Source organism: Argopecten irradians, chromosome 7 (assembly GCF_041381155.1).
Source record: "Argopecten irradians isolate NY chromosome 7, Ai_NY, whole genome shotgun sequence".
Classification (NCBI taxonomy): Eukaryota; Metazoa; Mollusca; class Bivalvia; order Pectinida; family Pectinidae; genus Argopecten; species Argopecten irradians.
Genome location: NC_091140.1, coordinates 33,713,865 through 33,740,570, shown reverse-complemented (window position 1 = coordinate 33,740,570; position 26,706 = coordinate 33,713,865). Strand labels below are relative to the sequence as shown.

The 26,706-nt window shown below is 31.4% G+C and overlaps 1 protein-coding gene across 2 annotated transcripts; it reads left to right on the top strand.

The window, feature by feature from the left end:
* The first annotated feature begins 347 nt into the window (after nucleotides 1-347).
* Nucleotides 348-10,464, top strand: LOC138328225 (uncharacterized). Of its 2 annotated transcripts, XM_069274926.1 has the most exons (11): nucleotides 348-607; nucleotides 2,797-2,974; nucleotides 3,378-3,481; nucleotides 4,380-4,505; nucleotides 4,988-5,167; nucleotides 6,223-6,338; nucleotides 7,018-7,150; nucleotides 7,827-7,956; nucleotides 8,651-8,719; nucleotides 10,086-10,118; nucleotides 10,374-10,464. In XM_069274926.1, coding segments are annotated over exons 1-10 (1,089 nt in total). In that variant the 5' UTR covers nucleotides 348-555; the 3' UTR covers nucleotides 10,087-10,118; nucleotides 10,374-10,464. The 2 variants fall into 2 exon arrangements, with proteins under 2 accessions (XP_069131027.1, XP_069131028.1); XM_069274927.1 differs by lacking the exon at nucleotides 8,651-8,719 and having other exon boundaries at nucleotides 350-607.
* Nucleotides 10,465-26,706: the final 16,242 nt, after the last annotated feature.

Below are 26,706 nucleotides of genomic sequence, written 5' to 3'. Positions count from 1 at the left end.
ACATGCATGCAGCTGTACTAGCGCACGACATTCCAGTGAGTTATGCATAAACTATTCAATCAGGTGTGGGCCCAAACAGGTTACTCTGGTCCAGGCTTAATGCACTATTTAAATCATACCTACCCACATTGTTTAATTCCATTAATCCTCCTATAGAGATTATCGTGATCAGACGTCAAACACCACGTCTTTAAGGCCAATGGAAATCCTTTAACTATATTTTCAACATTACTAACTACTCACTACAGTATATATATTAAGATTAATTAGGCTTGGCCTTTTTTATTCGGAAGGTTTTTTGACTAGGCTTCCCCTTTTGATATTCGGAACCTCTTCAATTCGCCATTTTGAAGTTTTTTTTTGTGAAATGCCATTCATAAAATGAAATTGTGTGAAAAGAGATTGTAGTAATTGGTTGGAGTGTTTGATGATGAAGGTTTTTCAACTGTAACCAGGGACATACTGTTCACGATGGATGATTATCATTAGCAGACTTTTTTTTATGTAAAACTAGATTTAGGCTTCCTTCCCAACTACGCCATTAGGATTTTCAAAATGTATTTTACTTTTGTCTTAGCCATATTTATATCCCTATTTAGATCCATTGGTAAGTATACATTTCTTCTGTTTTTCTTGTACTAATATGTGTACTACAAATGTAGTTTGAAGAAACATTTGTTTGATACTTTGATTTGAAAGTATATTCAATAATGAAACGATATTGATGACATTTGCTACAGTGTAAGATAGGCAATGTATTCATAAACAATTTTGATTGACGGTGTTATAGGTATATGTTTAATTTCAAAATATTTTATTTAGTCAAAAGATTAAATTTTGGATCGGGCAGCAGGCAAAGCCTTCATATGCCTTCTCCACATGATTACATGCATGTATTGTATATACAATTGAGAAACATGTTTTATAGCATATCTTTAAAAGCTTATTTGCACTGGACTGGATCTATAAAATAACATTTAATCATTTTTAGAATTAACACAAATCGTACATATTTCTGAAAAAACTTCTTAAAATTGCCCCAAAAATTACCAGTATCTTGAGGGGTTTTATAAATCATTATTGCTGATTTCATGTTCAGTCCCCTTTCATCTATTTCGAATTTCCAATAATAGCGCATTAACGCATATGAAAGAAAATATTAGGGTAAGCTCAAGAAATTCATAACTTACAATCATATTTTCTAGGTAAGAGATAAAGGAAATATAGGAAATGATTCAATCTTAGACATCAAAGTTTGGCTTTTTTAAACGGACACTGATACTTTTGAAATTTAGGAAACAAACAAAAGCTAATTTCATTTGAACTATTTAGAAGAGTCCTTATCCCAAAATAATGATGTTTGTGGTTTGTGTACCGAGATACAAGGTTTAATATGACACTAAGAGCCTAAGCGATTAAATACCTGTAGTTAATATCCTAGTCAGACGGATTAATGTACATAGAGGTAAATGTGAATGATTGAAAGTCGAGACCATATACTGGAAAATTTTATATATACCCTAAACTCATCTGAGATACAGGCTTGTCGTTATATTCACCTTTAGCATTTAAGGAGGAAGACACCTGATCAGTCAAACGCCTACTATTGAAGATCCAAACCCAATACAATGTAACATTATTCGATCAACGAGTTTCTTTTGATGCAAAATGTCTATCAAAAGACCACCAAATCATGTCAGATTCTACACTCTTGTTAACCCACACATAACCTTCATTTTTTCTCACGATATAGATTTATGTGGAATGATATAAAGATAATGGCATTTACCACTGGATATCCCGTTGTCTTTTGCGTGGCTTATTTAGCCAGTGGTGAAACAAAAAATGTCATGCACTCATCTCTGTGTTTGCTTTATATTTATCTTCGCTTCGATTAAATCAAGAGAAAAAGTAACTGCCTGACCCTGGCTGGAACCCAGGACCTCCGAACACTAGCTAAAGCAAAATGCTATCGATCATTGGGTGCCTGATCACCGATGATATGCTCACTTCCATCCCGCTGTAGATTATAAATTCATCATTACAGGCCCTTTATCGCTATTCTCTGTTTTGTTGTTTATACATATAATATGTAGCATTTAATAGTGCATAGTTGTTTAGGTAAGTAAAAGCTTAAAAATGAAGATCAGAATAATAATAACTTTAAAACTAAATTCGGAAATCTTATATTTCTTGATTTCATTTTCTTGACACCACCATTTGGTCTTGAGTTTCACATTACCCCTGTAAAGATGGTTATGTATTCCTTTCTTTGGTGAAGACACAACATAGTAAAAGTGGAAGCTTCGCGCTCAGTAAAAATGGTGTGGGACGACTGGTTCGTCAGTTGTCAATATAATGTGACAGGATAATGTGCGTTGTTTAGTTCTTTGGCCACATGCTGCATTAAGATAGCACTATAATACTAGAAAAGAGCAAGAACTCCACTATAACAAAAAGACACCACATCTTTCCACAACTTACAGAGATTCACACACTCAACATATTGTATACGGGGAAGAAGTTTCGTAAAACAATCAAACATTCACCATATAAAACATCGGGCGTGGTAAAAGGGTATTTCCTTGCTTTGATCAACTTTTCTATATAGCAGGGCATTCTATTGTTGCAATGTATAAAACAATGTTTTTCATTTTTTATCAGTTTGTTTAATACAAAGTATGTTTATGAAATTCAGTCTGTATATCGTTGTATATGCAAATCACTCGTTTTATTCGAGACGTAGGAAACAAAAACAATGTATAATAATTTAATGATTTTCCCATCCGATTCCAGATTCGACTTGCACATTACCGACTGAACTTACAGGGGACTGGATCAGTGCTCATAAGGGTGAACTCAATTTCTCGAATGATAGTACACTCGTATACAACTATCCTATGTATATGTCCGCCACAGTGAATGCACTGAATTTCAGCTGTGACCAACAATCTGGACGGAGGTATTTACTCAAGTAAGTGTACCAATGTCTGCTTCTTATAACGATGCCTTCTTTGTTTACACTGTATTAATTAAATTTTATTTAGACAATTTAATCCTGTGCGGTAATCTTAATTTTAATTTAATGTTGATTATAAACGAACAAATGTATCTAAGAAACAGCAAAAATCAGTATTATACTATCGGTATGTCCCTATCACATTAATCAAATAAAGCAATGTCTTAATTTACATATAAAAATATATCAAGCTTGATACTTTGATATGCCAGTGACCAGTTAAGCGATTGTCAACTAATGATTCAATAGTTTTGGGATGAGTGATCAATAACTATGTGAGTATGTGAGTATTAAGCAAACAATTACTGCCTTGAAAATAAACCAGGTTTTGTAATTATTTCACAACATTTTATTATAGGTCGACTGGTCCCGTCTCAGCGTTCAACTCGTACATAGATGCATACATCTGTATAGAGCTGTACAGAGTATCAGCCTACAAATATTATTACTACCTAGGAACAGGTAAAAAACTTGTACACTTACCTAGTAGCAGGTACAAAATTCAACTTTTACACTAACCTAGCCACAGGTAACACTTACCTTGTACAAATACCTAGAAACAGGTGAAACTTTACCAATACAGTTACCTAGTAAAGGTAAATTTTAATATTTACAATTACCCAAGAACAGGTAAAATGTAACTTCTACAATGACCCAGGAACAGCTGAAACCAAACTTCTACAATTAACCCATGGCAGGAAAAATTTCACTTGTACAATAACCTAGTAACAGGTAAAAAATAAATGCATCTTCTACTTTTATCGTCTGTCAATCTCCAGGTTTCCTACATCCAAAGGATTTCTGTCCTACCTACTTCATTTCAAATAGAAAGAAAATTTATATTTGTTTCTTTAAACAAAAGAGACCAATTGGCAATTTTCCACGTCCTTCGAATGGAATACTGAAATATAATGTATACAGATATAACTTTTTCAGCGATTTCATATTTATTTACTAAATTTACCAATAACATATTTATTTAAAATATTTATCTATACTTTGTTTACTTTATCAATTTACCTGTATCATATTTACTTGATCAATTTACCCAAATCATATTTACTTTATCAATTTACTCCTAGCATATTTTACTTTATCAATTTACCTGCTTCATTTTTACTTTATAATTTACTGTAATTTTACCTGTTATCATATTTACTTATCATTTATCATAATTTACCTGTATCATATTTTACTTTATCATATTACAAATACCACAATTTTACCATATCATATTTACTTTATCAATTTACCCATATCATATTTACTTTATCATTTTACCCATATCTATTTACTTTACATTATCAATTTACCCATATCATATTTACTTTATCAATTTACCTGTATCATATTTCGCCAGCGGAGAGTAACACCAACAATGACCATGTGTACGGGAGAGCTGCCGGGCTAGCAGTCAATATCACAGATGCCTGTAACAGAGTGGAACCATACGAGGACAGTACATTTATCGCCCTAGTCAAATCAGGTAAGTCTACTGTTGTTCTATCGTGTGATACATATTGTAAGCGTTTAAAATTCTTGCATCGAATGGAATAAGAAAGAAATTTGGTCACATTAATTTTAAATGATAATAATAGTAAGCCGTTTTGTTTATCAATACTGTAAAAGTGCCAATGTACTTCAAGGTGAAATTACGCAAAATGTTTCGAAAGTCTGGTTTTCTATAGTAAAATTTATTCCAAGCGTTCATTTGTAATATAGGGTGTATGTAAAACGTACATGTACATTATATCCAATGGAAAGAATCGAAGGTCATGTTACGGCTAAATTAGCACCGAATTATTATATTTTTGTTAATTTTGAATGAAAACATAAACGTGAAACTCAACTTGAAACATTCTTCAAATCAGTCATTTGCATCATGATATAGAGCTAACATATTTAAAAACATATATCAGAACAAAGAATAAACTCAGTTTTACATGTGACATAACTAATTCATTTTAGGTGCTGTTGAAAGCGGATTGGCTGATGCTACATGCCCATCGGACCTTTTGGCTACATACACAGACATTACGCTTACAAGCGGCGTTTCAGCTTGTTCCGGAAACTCGGAGGACGCATGCGCAAACAAAGTTCTTATGCAATATACTTATGAAAGTTGTGCATCTGGAATGGTATTTTCAGGTAGGCAAGTTGTCATTTGTAAATAAACAAAATAATCTTACCAACAGGAATTAAACTAAAACAGAAACCAACAAAATAATCTGATGAGTATATCTATGATACATTGGAGAACCAAATAATGTCTGATAAATACATGTGATTTGATAATTTTACCGTCCACAATTAGTTATATAAAGGTTGCATAACGCGTATTTGATGAGTATGTCATTTATTTCACGTTATTGAGTTAAAAAGGCATGTTCTTTAGAGAGTGTCTTTTTGTAACTTAAAAAATAACTGACCAGTGTGAAATAAATTCAGTATCCAGTAACACCGGTTTGTGTGACCTGTTTCTACAACAACAAAATGATGTATCGTAAGGTGAGATTAATATAAACGTTATTTGCTGACATATGCATGTCAGGTGTAGTGATGTCTTCATAAGCAAAAAGTAATCCATTGGTATTCAATAATCTCAATTACATAAATAATATATCGATAAAGAATTATTTTAATGATGAGTAACTCTGCGATATATTCACACTTACTAAACGTCGTTATGGTTCTATACTTAGATGTAGTTGCTTAAAATAAGCTGGTCATTGTCAAACCATAGGCGGACATGTTATATGCAAATTGTCTTAAACTTCAAGCCAAATTCCTGTAACTAAATTCTAGCTCTACTAAGGCGCGTTAAATCTACCAAAATCACCGAAAGGATCCTCGTTCAAAATCAAACAAACAAACAAAATCATAACATTGAATACAACAATATGACGTTATTCGAGTATTGGTTATGTTAAATATTTGTGACATAACACTATGAAAAAATGGACGGGTCAAAGTTTAATATCCTGGTCAATCAAAAGACCGGAAGTTCATTCTCAACCAGTGGAATATCAATATCAATTTTTATCCATCACCCAACACATTATAAATGGTCTGAGAGTGGAGTAACGCTATGCATATGTATGATAGAAACAGTAAATCTATATCGAACATAATGTATTTATATTCAAGTGAATGAAATGATATGAATAAAAGTAAATAGAAAATATTATTTTTCATAATTTCAGCGAACGGATCATTTCATTGTATCTTCTCGGTCGAAAGTGGATCAACCACCTATCTAGCCCTTTGGAATGATGACGTCACAGTGGATGATTCATCTACGTTTAGATTCACGTGCCTGGTAAACATCTTTAGAGGTCGTTCTATTATTTCTGAAAAAATACAAGTTGATGAATCGTACCAAGATCAATGTAATTAATAGTCATCTGAAATATTTACTATGTAACATTTCTTGATAGTAAACATCCCTAACTTGAATACACGATCACGTATCTATTAAAAAATGATTGAGATATATACCCCATAGAGCCAAATTACGCTAAAATTAGATATTCCTGATTTTAAATAAAAAAAAAACGCGCACATTTCAGACCCACGTAAGTAACAGGTTAATCGGTATTATGATGAACTTAAAAGCCGGACGGGATGTATGCCGGACGGGATGTATGACGTTTACGCTTATGATAGCTTGAGACAATTCTCTAAGACTGCTTTATATGCTATTGAACCTAATTGTCGCAAAAGGAGAAAAAAAATTCGTATTTTCTCATAAAGATTTTATTTCAAATTGGAATGTTTTAATACAATGTAATTAACGTTATCTATATTTTGCTGCAGGCAGTTCATATACCTTGAGACAAATCTTTGAAACTGATTTTGATGCTTTTGAACCTAATTGTCGTAAATGTGGAAACTATCACTTTGGTATTTTGTCATAACGAATTATTATTAACGATACTTTTTCAAAATTTGGAAAGTTTTAACAACAAATTAATTACATTTTCTTAATTTCGCTGCAGGCATTTCGGAAGACAGGAAATATTGTGTATGCTACTGAATATCCCGGGTATTGTAAGAACGCATCACAAGACAGTTTAACCGTGACATCTCCTGGGATCAACGTTATCTATTCGTCGCAGTCTGCTACCTGTGGTTAGTATATCACCGATATATTTTTTTACCTCGAGGTTAAGTCGGCAACGATTCGAGTAATCCAAGTATTTGAGCTGTAGTACAGTGTTAATACGGGGGTTTCGAGATATCGAAACAAGAAGACTAAAGTAAGTAAAGGTTAACATCCGGTAGAAATCACGCAAAGAATATCATAATCGCCGTCGTTGTAGTATCTCGACATTGACGTGCTAAACATATGTTTTTCTAGTAATACCTTGCATTACTCTTTTTCAAAAGGAAATTACTCAGTGACACAATCATTGTGGTATAACATAGTGTATCTGTTATAATTACATGTTCCGCTTCTTTAAAGTATAATATCATATTGTGAGGCATACATGGTTTGGTTTTTAATTCTGATAAAAAATCTCAATTCATGGTCAGGCGTCAGTTACGCATGCCATCACAATACTTATATGATATACCAAGGTGTATAATTTGCACAACATAGACAATAGGAATCCGTAAGCATTGCTGAAATAATTGCAGAGAAAGAAATTCATAAAAATGGGGAAATTCCACATATCCTCATGCATATTATAAAGTATTATTGAAATGAAATTCTATGATATCATGAATTGGATTATTTCACCTTTTATCAAGATTCGCATAAGCATGGTACCGGTGCCTTTAAGACATTCTCATTATTTTTCAGCCACGTCAGTGACCGCCATATCCAGCGGCTGGTGGATCGCGCTGATTGTATTACTGGTACTGGTGGTTGCGGGCGGTGTGGTTGTAGGTGTCATCCTAATAAAAAAGCACAAGAACAAAATCAACATGCTGTACGTATATTATACATATCCGGATGTTATAACGCTTTACATGCCGTCAAAATTCTAACGACCTCATACTTTCCTCATAAAGTCCAAATTTGAATGAAATTGTCCTCCTCTTTCCCTGTTTAAACCAATTATATTTTTCCGGAAGCATATACGGATATTCGTATCATTCCGCTTTTCCAAATAATTGTGCATCTCTTTTCAATTTTCCTTAAAATGTCTTGATGAGTGCTCATTAAGCTGTTTCTACCCATGCTTTTATTTTGCTTTCACGATTAGAAGTGATTAAATTATAGTTTTGTAAAAGTTTTCAGTTTGATATTGGTATGGAACACAACTGAATCCTTTTGGGCTGATCTATGTAAAGCAAATAGAAATCCTTTTATGATGTTTTCCTTTTCACCAGATGACATCCGTTTTTTAAATTAATTTATGTATACGGATGCCTGGAGTTAAATAGTTATGTTGTTTATTTTATCATATTGTATTTGTTTCTCATTTGAAAAAAAACAAAAACAAACAAAAACAAAAAAACCCTGAAAACCAATAGTCTAAGTTATTGACATTAATCACCTTTTTCTTACTCTTCCGCAAATCCATTTCTGATCATGAAAGCAATTAATTTCACATGTCAGTTTTATGAGATCATCCTCTTGTGCCGTTAGTTACAATAAGCTTTTGTTTCCCCTACATTTAGTGCTAGTTATCAATTTACATCCAACATGGAGATCAAACGCCAAGAACAGGAAACTCCCGACCCAAAATGGTGAGATTCCAATTGCTTATACATTACTGCATCAGAAATCGTTCCTCACAATAATCTATTCCTGTATTTTTTTCGACCTGATATAAACCTTTCGTATAGAAACTTGCCTGCCCTCACACATTATTCCCTTCTTTGTTCTCACCTAAAACAGTGATTGTTTACTTATAGGAAAACGGAAAATTACATCAAAAGCTTAAGGAGTAGACAATTATCTATATGTATGCCAACTATTGTTAGACTTAGCCCATAAATAAAAGCAGGTAAATTCAAATGAATATACACTGAATATGGTAAGATGTTTTATTCAGTATTGTAGTTTATCGTTCAATGCTAATTTATTTCGCTTAATTAACCAACTGTTAATGTAATTATTGCCTTGACATGTCTAGCCGTTAAGTCGCATGGGGCCGCGGTGGCCTAGTGGTTCAGATATACCGATGTATTACCACAAGTCTGGGTCGCGAGTTCGTATCCAATGTGGGGCAGTTGGCAGATACTGACTGCTTTTCGGTTGTTTTCCTCCGGGAACTCCGGCTTTCCTCAACAAACAAACCTGGCACGTCCTTAAATGACCCTGGTAGTTAAGCTATGTTTCATTTCTGTCTTTAATCAATATCAGATTATGAGTTAAAACAATACATTTATTTGAGAATTCTTATCTACAACTTAAATACAAATGACTAGTCTACGCACACGATTATGTACATACTCCATCGTCTAGTATTGAAAGAAAACGTATTTTGTAGTTATTGATGCCTTGCATGCACAAGCTATTCTATATCACAATGCTTTGTTTTAATCATATCCATTCTCAGTTTAGATATATAATTTGTTTGCTTTTGAATTAATAAAGGAAAAAAATAAACACAAGCAACCGAACTTAATATCAATGGATATTATTACCAAGTTAATGACAATTTGGAAGATAATGTAATCAAATACATTACACAACATATTTTTTTCTAAACCTCGGCCTTAACCGTATTTCTATTTGCAATGAATTTTTGCCGGACGATAAGAATTCCTCACGGAAAAGACTAGAAGTGCAATACAAGATTGTTAGTGTAAATCAGATGCAATTTAAAATCAAATATACTATTAAAATCATACATTAGAGTACGACGTAATTTATTCAATTGTTCACAAGTATTGCAAAATATTTAGCAAACGCCTTGTTCGTGAACGTTGCAATGCAACGAAAAGGTATTAATATCTTAATTAAACATCTCAGCTATATGTAGGAAATAATTATGTGCAGTTCTCTAAAGAGTGATGCTGATATTGTAATGTATGGTGGCTGATTTTCCAACCTAATTTTTGTATCACATATTGTTTAATGATAAATATCCTATCTTTCATATTCCAGAGAGCTCGTCCGGATCAGTTAGCCATATATATGGTATGTTTCATTATTATATTCAGTTAATGTTATATATCATGAAAAAAGCAAAGTATCTTATTTCACTATTGTCCAATGCAATTCAAATAAAATAACAAAATGTTTCATTGTTGTATAATCGTTGAATCCAATCTTTGAATCCCAACATACACCTATGCTATTTTATTTATCACCGGCAATGTAAAATAGCAAATTTTGAGTACACATATTGTCAAGTCTTTTCAAAGAGAAAATTTACAACGATGTTTGTTACAGTTCAAGAAACGAAACAGACCTAAAGGAAATTGATTACCCACCGATCTAGAGGTACTAGACGCTGAACTGAAGAATATGTTCCTGTTCATGATCCTGTTCAAAACAGAAAAAAATCGCAACCTTATTGTTTTTTGTGTGATATTTTTATTGACGTTTGATGCTAACGTCTATATTAATGACAATTTTTGTGCGACCATTACTTGTAAAATGGGAGACTTGTCGAATTGTCTTTATAGTGCTTTAGGTGATATGGGTTAAGGTAAAATTCGTATATGAATTCTTATCACGATGCGTATATTGTTTACATGAGCAATGTTTTCATTTTATGCAGTATGTTGTTTTAAAACTGGATAAACTTTGGAAAAACATCGATTTATTTGATAATTGCATTGCTAATAAACATACTGAAATAATGTTACAATTAATAACTGCTATCATAAAGCATGTACATAATTGAGTCTGGTGTAGAGGATATGTCATCTTGTACCAGAAATCTGTCATTAAATGTCATTAAGTATTAAATGTTGTGATATTCTAAAAACAAATAAGGCCGTAATTAGGCTGAAATTGACGGATCGCCAGTTGTCAATCAAATCGCACGTGACATTTTATTTTGTATTGCGTATGTTAAGGTGTCTGCTCCGTCATTGAATGGAAACACGTCCGTGTACGAGCACGAAGCGTGGCTTCATACTACCTGGCGATCAGTCAATTATTTGCACATGAACCTTTTCTTACCCCAAATTGACAGTTTTATAGTAGAATATCATTTTGGTGACTTTTATTTATCACTACTATGGTTTTTTTTTAATTTCAAACTATATTAAAATATAAGTAATATTTTAATTGCAAACTTTAAATTATAAATTTAAGTTTTATTTAATGGAATCTTTTCAATATAGTGGTCATCGGTTGATTTGTGTTGTCTTTTTATTTCAATAACAGCAGAATGTTGTGTGTAAATAAAATAAATTTAAATACTTAAACCAAATCTTATTCGAATGCGCTTATCTTTCGCGAATTTAGCAATTGAAATTTTTTCGCAAAAGCTTATCTTTGCGTATTCATATCAACCTCGCTTATAAATATCTTTTATTCAATTAAGAATAAATCTTCGCGAACTTTCTTTGCAATGAAAATTGTGACTTTTAATTGACGCGAAAGACAGAAATCACTTGTTTCGAAAATTGGCTTATTAGTGGGAAAGTATTGTAACTTTTCTGTCTCCTGGCATATAAAAAAATTACGAGTTGCATGTTTTAATTCAAATACAATTACAACATCTTTGTAAATGTCGCCAAACACACGTATGGAAAAGTACGGCACTAACTATGCAGGTCAAAAAATAGAACCAGTCACTAACATACAAAATGTATTTTTCTCCCACACCTGGCAAAGTTATTAAAGGGTTGCTAGGGAAAAGATAAATAAATAGATAAATCTTTTTATCACACTTAACATGGTTATCTCATTGCTTCTAGAGAAAGTTAACTATTTTCATAATATAGTCCTCTGTGAGACGGTTTCGTTTCGTATGTTGATAGGAAATATATAGGGATAGTCAAGCCGAAGATCACAGCATGTAGTAAAACTTGAGGAATCACATTATTTGTTATACATGTATGCGGCACGACGTTCCAATGAGGAAAGAGTTTATAAACAATTGAAATGACTATGTAATGGTTTGGGCCCCGAAATCCGTCAAGTGTCCAAACCTTTGGATTGTTAAATTTCAAATAATGAATACACCTCTGATAAACTAACAGTTGTGTTCATCATTGCTGCTGTATATACACTAATGGTATTGATAACTATCTTAAATATGCATATATTATGCAAATGTCTCCGTGTCAACTATAGTCGAAACTCAATATTGCGGAATTTCGTCACATTATATTTTGAAATATGCTATTATATTATTTTCAGTGCAGTGATATATAAATGTTAGATACGTCCAAACCAAACTTGGTAGTAAATACCAATATAATGCTAAAAAATCTTTCCGTTGACTTATTTGAGCTGACGCATATCAATGAATTTTTCGCTGTTTGATAAAATAAACTCATTTACAATGAAGGAGCTTCATCAACCATCATGTACAACCAAAATGTCAACATGCGATGCGTGCAATAGGTCTGAAAGCAGTTGATAACCACGAAGGAAACAAACAGAGTAACGATCTTAATTAGTCCTACCGACGGAATACGGTGGCTTAATTATGAATGTATGTATTTCAAAATCATAAGTTAAAATGAAATTTTGTATAAACATGGCCTTCATACATAAATTGGCATTGTTTGCAGCAAAATAAGCACACAGATAAGCAACTGTTTCAAGAGGATGAGTTTGGATCTTTGCAAAAATAGCCTTGACATTTGACATAGTAATTAATATCAGAAAAAATGATTTTGTAAATTTTTCTCGGGATAGGGAAAAAAAGATTTTTTCCGATTCTTTGTGATTTTTTGCTTTGTATCCGCGCTTTGACCCCACGCTACTTCCCCGCAATTGTGTCAGAAATGTGGGCGAGAAAACACTGATTAATTGATTTACACCATCTGTTTACAGAGAATTGTCAAGAGTTGATTATACAAAGTTACAACAATTTACCAATTTTTAAAACGGTAATTGCTAACTTTTGCTATTGAAAACATTTTAAAATATACATTTACCTTAAGGTGCATCTTGTAAAAACATTCTGAAATTGTCCTTACATAATTAAAGTAAATTGCTGCGAGTTTAGTAGTTATTGAAATTCGCAGCATCCAAAATAAAGGTGGTCAGGTTTAAAATATTATTTTTCATACACATCCGCTGTTTTCGTCACGTGTCCTACGAAGTAATAGTTCATAACCTTCAGATTTCAAAGGATTTATGTTAAAGAAAATGTCAAACTGTGAAAACGTTATTTATACGGTCATGGACCTCAATTGACCTTACCAACGCAGCCGCTCGTGCTTCTAGTGTGATTATGAAAAGGTCAGCAGAAATAGGCCGTACGTGGTAGCATTAACGTCAAATGAAATCACATCTGAGTATATATTTGCTTTGACATTTGTATAACAGGAAGGATGAATTAACACCATAATCCATCACACTGTGTGCCTTTTTGCATTCAAATTATAATTAACGACAAATACTTCTATACCTGTTGTAGGGTAAGGTCAAATAGACCATTTGCTGGTTTCCAATAGTTTAGCAATTAGAGTGATCTCCCTTGAAACACAAAAGAGTTCCACCAGACAAAAAGTCAGCCTTTACTCATACTCAAATAAGAAAGTGACCTCAGTTGAAATTCTGTGTTCGCTAAAATTAAATTGTTTTTGCTTCTATTTGGTTGCTCCACCTCTGCATCATACATTATAGCAAGCTGAGATTTATGTTTAATGGCTGTCAAAATATTAATTTAGCGATAAATCCAAATTTTATCGTTTGCACATGCAGCCTGGTCCGGGCATAGCGAAAGGTTTTATTTATCGGATTCAGCTTACATTTACAGTACTATATATATATTTTCATGTGTATTTTTAACTCATTTTGTGACTTTGTTTTTAAGCCTATTGTATAAGAAGTCATGCTTATTCTACTTTGATTTTTGTGCAACGGATGCGGAAAGCGGTGATACAACGAAAGTAAACTCTCTTTTAAAGTACACAACTGACTATATTATGCTCACCTATAAACTTTACTGTATATGTTTCCTCTGTTTGTATTGTAATCAAAATATTTCAAGCTCTCAAATAAATGCATAAATGCACTTTTTCTGGTTACTTATTTCAAAATATCGGTCGAATGATATAAGGGGCGATATACCTATTGATAAGTATATATGTCTATTTTCATTTTTGATAACACATCAAATCAAATTGACGCAGGCTTATTTATATACATGCAAGTTGTCCTTTATATCGACTTGGATTGATAATAAAAGTTTAACTTTAAGTAATTTACTTAACACTTCCGTACTACAAGATGCATAAAACGAATAAATATACAATAAAGACAATTTGTGAAATGTCGGAAGTATGATACTAATTATGATCGTCTTGGTTTAAATTTAACTTTGCTAGCAAAGGATATTCAGTTCTTCCTGTTTCAGAAAGACTATCGTGTATTCAGATAGATCGTGCATACCGCATAAGGACATTTTTCGAAAGCAAGTTTGCATGTGTACATGTACTTGATTCGTTTCATATCAGACATAATTCCAATCACTTTAAATCTCTATTTGCATGAAAAAAGGTTCATATTCATAATAAAAATGATAAAAAAACATGATAGTGAGTCAAAATCTAAATCTTCCTATCTTGTAGATATGCATGTGCGGCGACTGAAGCACTTGTGCTATACGAACCTGCAACTGAAGATCTTGGTTTTCATTTATTCACTGTCTCGAGCTCGCTGACATTGAAATACGGTACACTATCTAGACAACAATATTTTCTCGTTAGGTGAGACCACATCGGAAAACATTTTTAGAAATAGGATTGGCAATGTGATTTTTTTTTCAATGAAAAAGATCTTCCGTGGTAGAAGTCGATCCTCCGATATGCGCGTTATAATCGGGAAATTCACAAATCGCACAACTACATTTTGTAGTTGTATCTTTTTTGCGGTTATTCATTCCCGCGAATTCAACCAATAATGAAAAAATCCACGAAACAATATTAGTATTCGTATAGGTTGTAATTGCAAAATATCCCTATCCTTCACTATCCATATGTGCCCTATAATATTATGGAGATTCGCTGCATCGCAGTAATTAAGAACCATGGGACAAGATGTAATGTGGTACATTCGTCGAAAGCAAATAAACACCACTACTGCAGAATCATTAGAATGTAGATGCATCGTTCATTCAGTGAAATGTTAAGTCCATATAGCCAGGATATCCCTTTGTAATACTTTTTCATTAAAAAATAGATTATCTACCCAGTTTACCACTTTGTAATACTTACTTTTTCATTAAGATCTAAATTATCTATCCAGTATACCACTTTGTTAAACTTACTTTCTCATTAAGATCTAAATTATCTATCCAGTATACCACTTTGTTATACTTACTTTTTCATTAAGATCTAATTTATCTATCCAGTATACCACTTTGTTATACTTACTTTTTCATTAAGATCTAAATTATCTATCCAGTATACCACTTTGTTATACTTACTTTTTCATTAAGATCTAATTTATCTATCCAGTATACCACTTTGTTATACTTACTTTTTCATTAAGATCTAAATTATCTATCCAGTATACCACTTTGTTATACTTACTTTTTCATTAAGATCTAAATTATCTATCCAGTATACCACTTTGTTATACTTACTTTTTCATTAAGATCTAACTTATCTATCCAGTATACCACTTTGTAATACTTACTTTCTCATTAAGATCTAAATTATCTATCCAGTATACCACTTTGTTATACTTACTTTTCATTAAGATCTAATTTATCTATCCAGTATACCACTTTGTTATACTTACTTTTTCATTAAGATCTAATTTATCTATCCAGTATACCACTTTGTTATACTTACTTTTTCATTAAGATCTAATTTATCTATCCAGTATACCACTTTGTAATACTTACTTTTTCATTAAGTTCTAAATTATCTATCCAGTATACCACTTTGTTATACTTACTTTTTCATTAAGATCTAATTTATCTATCCAGTATACCACTTTGTTATACTTACTTTTTCATTAAGATCTAATTTATCTATCCAGTATACCACTTTGTTATTCTTACTTTTTCATTAAGATCTAATTTATCTATCCAGTATACCACTTTGTTATACTTACTTTTTCATTAAGATCTAATTTATCTATCCAGTATACCACTTTGTTATTCTTACTTTTTCATTAAGATCTAAATTATCTATCCAGTTTACCACTTTGTTATACTTACTTTTCATTAAGATCTAATTTATCTATCCAGTATACCACTTTGTTATACTTACTTTTTCATTAAGATCTAATCTATCTATCAAGGATACCACTTTGAAATACTTACTATTTCACTAAGTTCTTAAATAACATATTTATATATCCTTTTATAATGTACAGGTATAATGATGTATGTGCGGGAGGTTCTCCATTTAAGCTGGATAGTCGTCATCATTATTTATATGCTGGTATTATTCTACTAATATGTCAGGGCTTATTATACATGTAACATACGGTTAGGTGTATGAATATCATCTACCATTAATATTTACGAAAGATGATACGTGATTTTGTTTCTCAACGAATCCAATTATTACATATACCTGTAAATAAAATATGTTGAAATCGAAAAAGTGAAACTTTATAATTATTGTTAGAGTTCTATTTAAAGTTTGACTCTGCTTATTGATTTTTAACAAAAGACCTTGAGACCCGTTTTTAACAGCCAGCTGCATTATAGACTTCTAAAATAGTGACAAACACGTGTTTTATTAAAGCGTGTAGGTTTTTTTGTTTGTTTGTTGATATGGTAACTTTTCTCGAGATAGCGAAAAACATGATAATTAAGATCATTAAGATTTAAATAATCTATCCAGTATACTACTTTGTAATACGGACTTTTTCATTAAGATCTAATTTATCTATCCAGTATACCACTTTGTAATACTCACATTTCATTAAGATCTAGATAATCTATCCAGTATACCACTTTGTAATACTGACTTTTTCATTAAAAATTAAATTATCTATCCAGTTTACCAATTTTTGTTATACTTACTTTTCATTAAGATCTAAATAATCTATCCAGTATACCACTTTGTTATACTTACTTTTCATTAAGATCTAATTTATCTATCCAGTATACCACTTTGTAATACTGACTTTTTCATTAAGATCTAATTTATCTATCCAGTATACCACTTTGTTATACTTACTTTTTCATTAAAAATTAAATTATCTATCCAGTTTACCAATTTTTGTTATACTTACTTTACATTAAGATCTAAATAATCTATCCAGTATACCACTTTGTAATACTTACTTTTTCATTAAGATCTAAATTATCTATCCAGTTTACCACTTTGTAATACTTACTTTTTCATTAAGATCTAATTTATCTATCCAGTATACCACTTTGTAATACTCACTTTTTCATTAAGATCTAATTTATCTATCCAGTATACCACTTTGTAATACTGACTTTTTCATTAAGATCTAATTTATCTATCCAGTATACCACTTTGTAATACTGACTTTTTCATTAAGATCTAATTTATCTATCCAGTATACCACTTTGTAATACTGACTTTTTCATTAAGATCTAATTTATCTATCCAGTATACCACTTTGTTATACTTACTTTTTCATTAAGATCTAATTTATCTATCCAGTATACCACTTTGTTATACTTACTTTTTCATTAAGATCTAATTTATCTATCCAGTTACCACTTTGTTATACTTACTTTTTCATTAAGATCTAATTTATCTATCCAGTATACCACTTTGTAATACTGACTTTTTCATTAAGATCTAATTTATCTATCCAGTATACCACTTTGTAATACTGACTTTTTCATTAAGATCTAAATTATCTATCCAGTATACCACTTTGTTATACTTACTTTTTCATTAAGATCTAATTTATCTATCCAGTATACCACTTTGTTATACTTACTTTTTCATTAAGATCTAAATTATCTATCCAGTATACCACTTTGTTATACTTACTTTTTCATTAAGATCTAACTTATCTATCCAGTATACCACTTTGAAATACTATAGCATATTTTTATATCCTTTTATAATGTACAGGTATAATGATGTATGTGCGGGAGGTTCGCCATTTAAGCTGGATAGTCGTCATCATTATTTATATGCTGGTATCATTCTACTAATATGTCAGGGCTTATCATACATGTAACATACGGTTAGGTGTATGAATGTCATCTACCATTAATATTTACGAAAGATGATACGTGATTATGTTTCTCAACGAATCCAATTATTACATATACCTGTAAATAAAATATGTTGAAATCGAAAAAGTGAAACTTCATTGTTAGAGTTCTATTTAAAATTGCAATGTTCGAGTTTGACTCTTCATATTGATATTTTAACAAAAGACCTTGAGACCCGTTTTTAACAGCCAGCTGCATTATTGACTTCTAAAATAGTGTCAACCACGTGTTTTATTAAAGCGTGTTGTTTATTTTAATATGGTAATTTTTCTCGAGATGCGACAAACATGCTTTTTCGTTTCTTTGTGCTTTTTGCTTTGTGTTCACGCTTTATCTTTATCAATATATTCTTAACAGTTGCTCGTCCTAATTTATAATAATATATCAATTTAACTTTTGATACTGAAAAAAAATTAATATGCTTTCCGAGTCATCGTAAGTAATCACGGCCGCACACGTTTGTCTATCACGTTCTTCTGCGTTGTCTCACGTTGTCTCGCGGTCACCACGTTTTGTCCACGGTGGGCTGAAACGGGGTTGCGGTAGGCGCCGGAAACATAATGTAAACCTAGCATTAGAATTTTTATAATACATGTTGATGGAATGCGAAAATGTAAAAAGTCGTTAATACGTTCATAAACGCCGATTGACCTTACCAACCCAGCTGCTCGTTTGTCTATCGTGATTAAAATGGTTAGCAGAATGTGGTCGTACGTGGTAGGCTTAAAGTCAGATGACATGACATTGTAGTATATAATTGTACGTTGTCAAATTTTGAAGGCTGAATTAACACCTACTCACAATTTGAAAATCCATTGTATTGCACATCAGCTTTGTTGAATTATCATTTTGTATTTATGACATATCAAAACGACAAATACTCCTATACCTACAGTATGTAGGGTATAGCCTTTGAAAACTAAATTTTCGCATTTTCATGCCTATTGACATGTTCATTTCAAAATTAATTTTGCGATTCACATGGAAAATGCTCTACTGTACTTGTAGTTTTATCAGGTTTGCGATGTACATGTAAGCTGCTCTACTGTACGTGTAGTTGTACATGTATCTTGTTTGCAATTCACATGTAAAATGCTCTTGTAGTTGTTTCTTGTTTGCGATTCACAAGTAAGCTGTTCTACTTTACTTGTAGTTGTATCTTGTTTACTGTGATTTATTTCCGTGAGTTCTAATCAAGCAATTATTAAAATCGGGACGATTTTTCAGCAAATCTAAGTTGTTCATCATCATTATATCCGTCTAAGTTGACAGAGGCTATTTTCTGCCCATTATTTATAATATGCGGTCTAGTGTATGTAAGTCCTCTACAATTGGAGGTGATAACGTTTCTCAAAGAGCCCAGTTTTGTTACGTAACTGTAAATAAAATATGTTGTAATAAGAAAATGAAATTTTAATATACTTTAAAGTTATTTTAAATGGAAATGATAAACTTGACTTCCGCAGCCATTGACATTATGATTTCTACCGTAATTAATATTCCGAAAAAACCTTGCGACTCGAAAAAGCAGCTGCAGTATATGTCTGATTTCTGAAATGTTTATGAACACGTGTTTTATTAGAACGTGTAGTTTTGTTGTTGGTATGACAGCTACGATGTATGCAACGTGTAATTTTAGCTATAGGCGAAATGTTTACCTGGAATGACAGTTTACTACAAATAACAATCGAGTGTGATTAAACAATTTATGACACTAGTAATACAAGGTATCTACTATAGAAAACCCATGAAGTAAATCACGCAGAACATTGTGTTTTTTTTAATTCAATAGATATGTTTTATCTGATTTATATTTTATTGAAGGAGTTTCCTATGGTTATGTATTTTTTGTTTCATATTTGTCATTGCCTATTTACCTTGAATCTTAAAACCCTCTTTTCTTGATCTTTATTTTATGTTTTACCTTCATTTAAAGATGCTCCACCATCGACAGAACATATATGATTATCAACATTTGAACAATGATTGGTGTTTAATCGTGTATATATATGTCTAATAAACAGAACAATAATATAAAATAAGTGAATTTATTCTGCCTTTGGTGCATGCACAATCAGTACTAGTACTTCATTCCATAGAGGATATAGTGCCAAGGAATTTTTCGGAATGCAATTAAATATTTTTCATATTGTAACTGAAGAAAAATACTTAATCGTCTGCTACTCTTTTTGATAATGAAAAAATACCATTTGTCAGCGGTGGAGCATCTTTAACATTTTCAGTGTTTCTGACTTTGTTGAAATCATCTTTGTATACAATCCATAATTTCTTTATTGCTTTTTTCTTTATTCTGTTTTATTGGGGTTTTTTTTTTTGGTTGACATTCTTTATCATTTTTCATTTTTGTCTATTTATTACAAAATGTATTTTTTGATTTTCCGATTTCCATACAACTTGTTTAGTATCTGATTTTGATTTGTTCTTTTATTTCTTTCATTTTGTTCTTATTTTTGTTTGTTTTACATTTTGCAACCTTTGTCATTATACCAATGTTTTGGGCTTTGATTGCATACTTATACATTCCTTCTATGTTCATTTTGATGTATATTTTTACACACCACACGATTTGGCCTGAAATGTATATCTATAAACGTCTGGTAAACGTTTTAAATCGCTCTAAATACAACAATGGATAACATTTCATTATTACATAGTCAGATTTGTAAGTTTTTATTGAGCAATTCGACTGTTAATCTGTATATGATAGTTTTTGAAATACAGACATTTAAAAAAAGTTCCAGATGAAGAATTGAAACGATCAGCACAATATTAAACACTTACAATCGATTAGATATCGATCGAATAATAGATTGAAACGCTTATTAATCAATACTAATTGTTATATCGATAATTATACAAATAAGCGATAAGAGTAATCCCCCTTGTACTATTTTATACCTGAGGGAAGCATTTCGATTAAATTGAATTATCATTTTGTATTTATGGCATATCAAAACGACAAATACTCCTATACCTACAGTATGTAGGGTATAGCCTTTGAAAACTAAATTTTCGCATTTTCATGCCTATTGACATGTTCATTTCAAAATTAATTTTGCGATTCACATGGAAAATGCTCTACTGTACTTGTAGTTTTATCAGGTTTGCGATGTACATGTAAGCTGCTCTACTGTACGTGTAGTTGTACATGTATCTTGTTTGCAATTCACATGTAAAATGCTCTTGTAGTTGTTTCTTGTTTGCGATTCACAAGTAAGCTGTTCTACTTTACTTGTAGTTGTATCTTGTTTACTGTGATTTATTTCCGTGAGTTCTAATCAAGCAATTATTAAAATCGGGACGATTTTTCAGCAAATCTAAGTTGTTCATCATCATTATATCCGTCTAAGTTGACAGAGGCTATTTTCTGCCCATTATTTATAATATGCGGTCTAGTGTATGTAAGTCCTCTACAATTGGAGGTGATAACGTTTCTCAAAGAGCCCAGTTTTGTTACGTAACTGTAAATAAAATATGTTTTAATAAGAAAATGAAATGTTAGTATACTTTAAAGTTATTTTAAATGGAAATGATAAACTTGACTTCCGCAGCCATTGACATTATGATTTCTACCGTAATTAATATTCCGAAAAAACCTTGCGACTCGAAAAAGCAGCTGCAGTATATGTCTGATTTCTGAAATGTTTATGAACACGTGTTTTATTAGAACGTGTAGTTTTGTTGTTGGTATGACAGCTACGATGTATGCAACGTGTAATTTTAGCTATAGGCGAAATGTTTACCTGGAATGACAGTTTACTACAAATAACAATCGAGTGTGATTAAACAATTTATCACACTAGTAATACAAGGTATCTACTATAGAAATCCCCATGAATAAATTACGCAGAACATTGTGTTTTTTTAATTCAATAGATATGTTTTATCTGATTTATATTTTATATTTTATATTTTATAGGAGTTTCCTATGGTTATGTATTTTTGTTTCATATTTGTCATTGCCTATTTACCTTGAATCTTAAAACCCTCTTTTCTTGATCTTTATTTTATGTTTTACCTTCATTTAAAGATGCTCCACCATCGACAGAACATATATGATTATCAAAATTTGAACAATGATTGGTGTTTAATCGTGTATATATGTCTAATAAACAGAACAATAATATAAAATAAGTGAATTTATTTTGCATTTGGTACATGCACAATCAGTACTAGTACTTCATTCCATAGAGGATATAGTGCCAAGGAATTTTTCGGAATGCAATTAAATATTTTTCATATTGTAACTGAAGAAAAATACTTAATTGTCTGCTACTCTTTTTGATAATGAAAAAATACCATTTGTCAGCGGTGGAGCATCTTTAACATTTTCAGTGTTTCTGACTTTGTTGAAATCATCTTTGTATACAATCCATAATTTCTTTATTGCTTTTTTCTTTATTCTGTTTTATTGGGTTTTTTTTTGGTTGACATTCTTTATCATTTTTCATTTTTGTCTATTTATTACAAAATGTATTTTTTGATTTTCCGATTTCCATACAACTTGTTTAGTATCTGATTTTGATTTGTTCTTTTATTTCTTTCATTTTGTTCTTATTTTTGTTTGTTTTACATTTTGCAACCTTTGTCATTATACCAATGTTTTGGGCTTTGATTGCATACTTATACATTCCTTCTATGTTCATTTTGATGTATATTTTTACACACCACACGATTTGGCCTGAAATGTATATCTATAAACGTCTGGTAAACGTTTTAAATCGCTCTAAATACAACAATGGATAACATTTCATTATTACATAGTCAGATTTGTAAGTTTTTATTGAGCAATTCGACTGTTAATCTGTATATGATAGTTTTTGAAATACAGACATTTAAAAAAAGTTCCAGATGAAGAATTGAAACGATCAGCACAATATTAAACACTTACAATCGATTAGATATCGATCGAATAATAGATTGAAACGCTTATTAATCAATACTAATTGTTATATCGATAATTATACAAATAAGCGATAAGAGTAATCCCCCTTGTACTATTTTATACCTGAGGGAAGCATTTCGATTAAATTGAATTATCATTTTGTATTTATGGCATATCAAAACGACAAATACTCCTATACCTACAGTATGTAGGGTATAGCCTTTGAAAACTAAATTTTCGCATTTTCATGCCTATTGACATGTTCATTTCAAAATTAATTTTGCGATTCACATGGAAAATGCTCTACTGTACTTGTAGTTTTATCAGGTTTGCGATGTACATGTAAGCTGCTCTACTGTACGTGTAGTTGTACATGTATCTTGTTTGCAATTCACATGTAAAATGCTCTTGTAGTTGTTTCTTGTTTGCGATTCACAAGTAAGCTGTTCTACTTTACTTGTAGTTGTATCTTGTTTACTGTGATTTATTTCCGTGAGTTCTAATCAAGCAATTATTAAAATCGGGACGATTTTTCAGCAAATCTAAGTTGTTCATCATCATTATATCCGTCTAAGTTGACAGAGGCTATTTTCTGCCCATTATTTATAATATGCGGTCTAGTGTATGTAAGTCCTCTACAATTGGAGGTGATAACGTTTCTCAAAGAGCCCAGTTTTGTTACGTAACTGTAAATAAAATATGTTTTAATAAGAAAATGAAATGTTAGTATACTTTAAAGTTATTTTAAATGGAAATGATAAACTTGACTTCCGCAGCCATTGACATTATGATTTCTACCGTAATTAATATTCCGAAAAAACCTTGCGACTCGAAAAAGCAGCTGCAGTATATGTCTGATTTCTGAAATGTTTATGAACACGTGTTTTATTAGAACGTGTAGTTTTGTTGTTGGTATGACAGCTACGATGTATGCAACGTGTAATTTTAGCTATAGGCGAAATGTTTACCTGGAATGACAGTTTACTACAAATAACAATCGAGTGTGATTAAACAATTTATCACACTAGTAATACAAGGTATCTACTATAGAAATCCCCATGAATAAATTACGCAGAACATTGTGTTTTTTTAATTCAATAGATATGTTTTATCTGATTTATATTTTATATTTTATATTTTATAGGAGTTTCCTATGGTTATGTATTTTTGTTTCATATTTGTCATTGCCTATTTACCTTGAATCTTAAAACCCTCTTTTCTTGATCTTTATTTTATGTTTTACCTTCATTTAAAGATGCTCCACCATCGACAGAACATATATGATTATCAAAATTTGAACAATGATTGGTGTTTAATCGTGTATATATGTCTAATAAACAGAACAATAATATAAAATAAGTGAATTTATTTTGCATTTGGTACATGCACAATCAGTACTAGTACTTCATTCCATAGAGGATATAGTGCCAAGGAATTTTTCGGAATGCAATTAAATATTTTTCATATTGTAACTGAAGAAAAATACTTAATTGTCTGCTACTCTTTTTGATAATGAAAAAATACCATTTGTCAGCGGTGGAGCATCTTTAACATTTTCAGTGTTTCTGACTTTGTTGAAATCATCTTTGTATACAATCCATAATTTCTTTATTGCTTTTTTCTGTATTCTGTTTTATTGGGTTTTTTTGGTTGACATTCTTTACTATTTTTCATTTTTGTCTTTATTTATTACAAAATGTATGTTTTGATTCTCCGATTTCCATACAACTTGTTTATTATCTGATTTTGATTTGGTCTTTTATTTCTTTCATTTTGTTCTTATTTTTGTTTGTTTTACATTTTGCAACCTTTGTCATTAAACCAATGTTTTGGGTTTTGTTTGCATACTTATACATTCCTTCTATGTTCATTTTGTTGTATATTTTTACACACCACACGATTTGGCCTGAGATGTATATCTATAAACGTCTGGTTAACGTTTTAAATCGCTCTAAATACGATAATGGATAACATTTCATTATTACATAGTAAGATTTGTAGGTTTTTATTGAGCAATTCGACTGTTAATTTATATATGATAGTTTTTGAAATAGACATTTAAAAAAAGTTCCAGATGAAGAATTGAAACGATCAGCACAATATTAAACACTTACAATCGATTAGATATCGATCGAATAATAGATTGAAACGCTTATTAATCAATACTAATTGTTATATCGATAATTATACAAATAAACGATAAGAGTAATCCCCCTTGTACTATTTTATACCTGAGGGAAGCATTTCGATTAACATCGTTTTCCGCCAAAGGATGAGCAACATAAACAGAGTACAATTTATCTTCGATTAGTCACATCTTCCGGTGATTGTGACGTCATATCTTGACGTAAATATTGTGACGTCATAATCTTAGGAAAATTCGAATAATCGACGGTATATTCAAGGATTGAATCTTGCTTTGCTCGATTTCATGGGGTGATGAATTGAGTTCCTCTTGAAACAAATTGAATGAACTGCGAAGAAATAAAATAAAAAGTGCAAATATTACAATTTGTCATACATCTATTTAGAAAAAAAAAATTCTTATCAGTGTAATCCAGATGAAAAAAAACAAGAAAAACCCATTAATATAGATTTTAAAATGACTGCAAAAACCGACCGCCAAAGCTGCGGAAAAATAATGTCTAGACTATGTTACGGTTGTCTCCCGCTTCGATTCAAAATGGAGGGTCACCGTAACGTGATGGGACCGGCATTGTTCTAGTGGTTTATGTACCCTTTAGCCTTGATGCAAGTTGAACAACTGATTGAAGGTAAATCAGTACTCGTTGACTTTAATATAGCCTTTCTTATCGTCGTTTCGCCTCCATTACTTGCTTGTTACAGAGACGTTTTAAGTTTTGACACACGTCACACAGGGACATGGTACATTTTATTCTTCTTCGGCACCGCAATTTTGCTCGCCTCGACACGATAAATATGGGTCAGTAAAACCATCAAAGGACAGAAATTGATCCAATAGACCCAATCAAATCATAAATTAACCTTAAAATGTGTATAATATACCTAATGAGTAGGCCTACCCCACCCCCTCCCAATAAAAAATAAATAGAAAATTTTAAATTGTAGAAATCTGTAATTTTTGCATTTTTTACCGCTGTTTAAATTTGGCCCTAGTAGGAAACTATGCCTTCTTAGGCAAAAGCAGGTCCAGAAAATTTTCTTGTGCGAAAACCGCTGTTAAAAGACATCAAAGTTCATTAGCAAATGGAACTAGATTTTTTAAGTAGTTTCATTGAGTTCAACTTCACTGAGAATTGAAATATTTTGCTTTACTCACGACGTATAAGACTTGCTGTATATCTTTTATATAGTATTTAATGTGTTTGCATGAATTTCTCTTGCGTTTACCTGTTTGATATCACTTTTGCGTTAAAAATTGATTGCGCCAAAAGAAGAGTGTTCATATCATCTACGCAATTTAAAGAAATAGGGCTTAACCATTTAACTGCTAAAGGATTGGAGAATTCGAACTCATAAAACACAAATATATACAT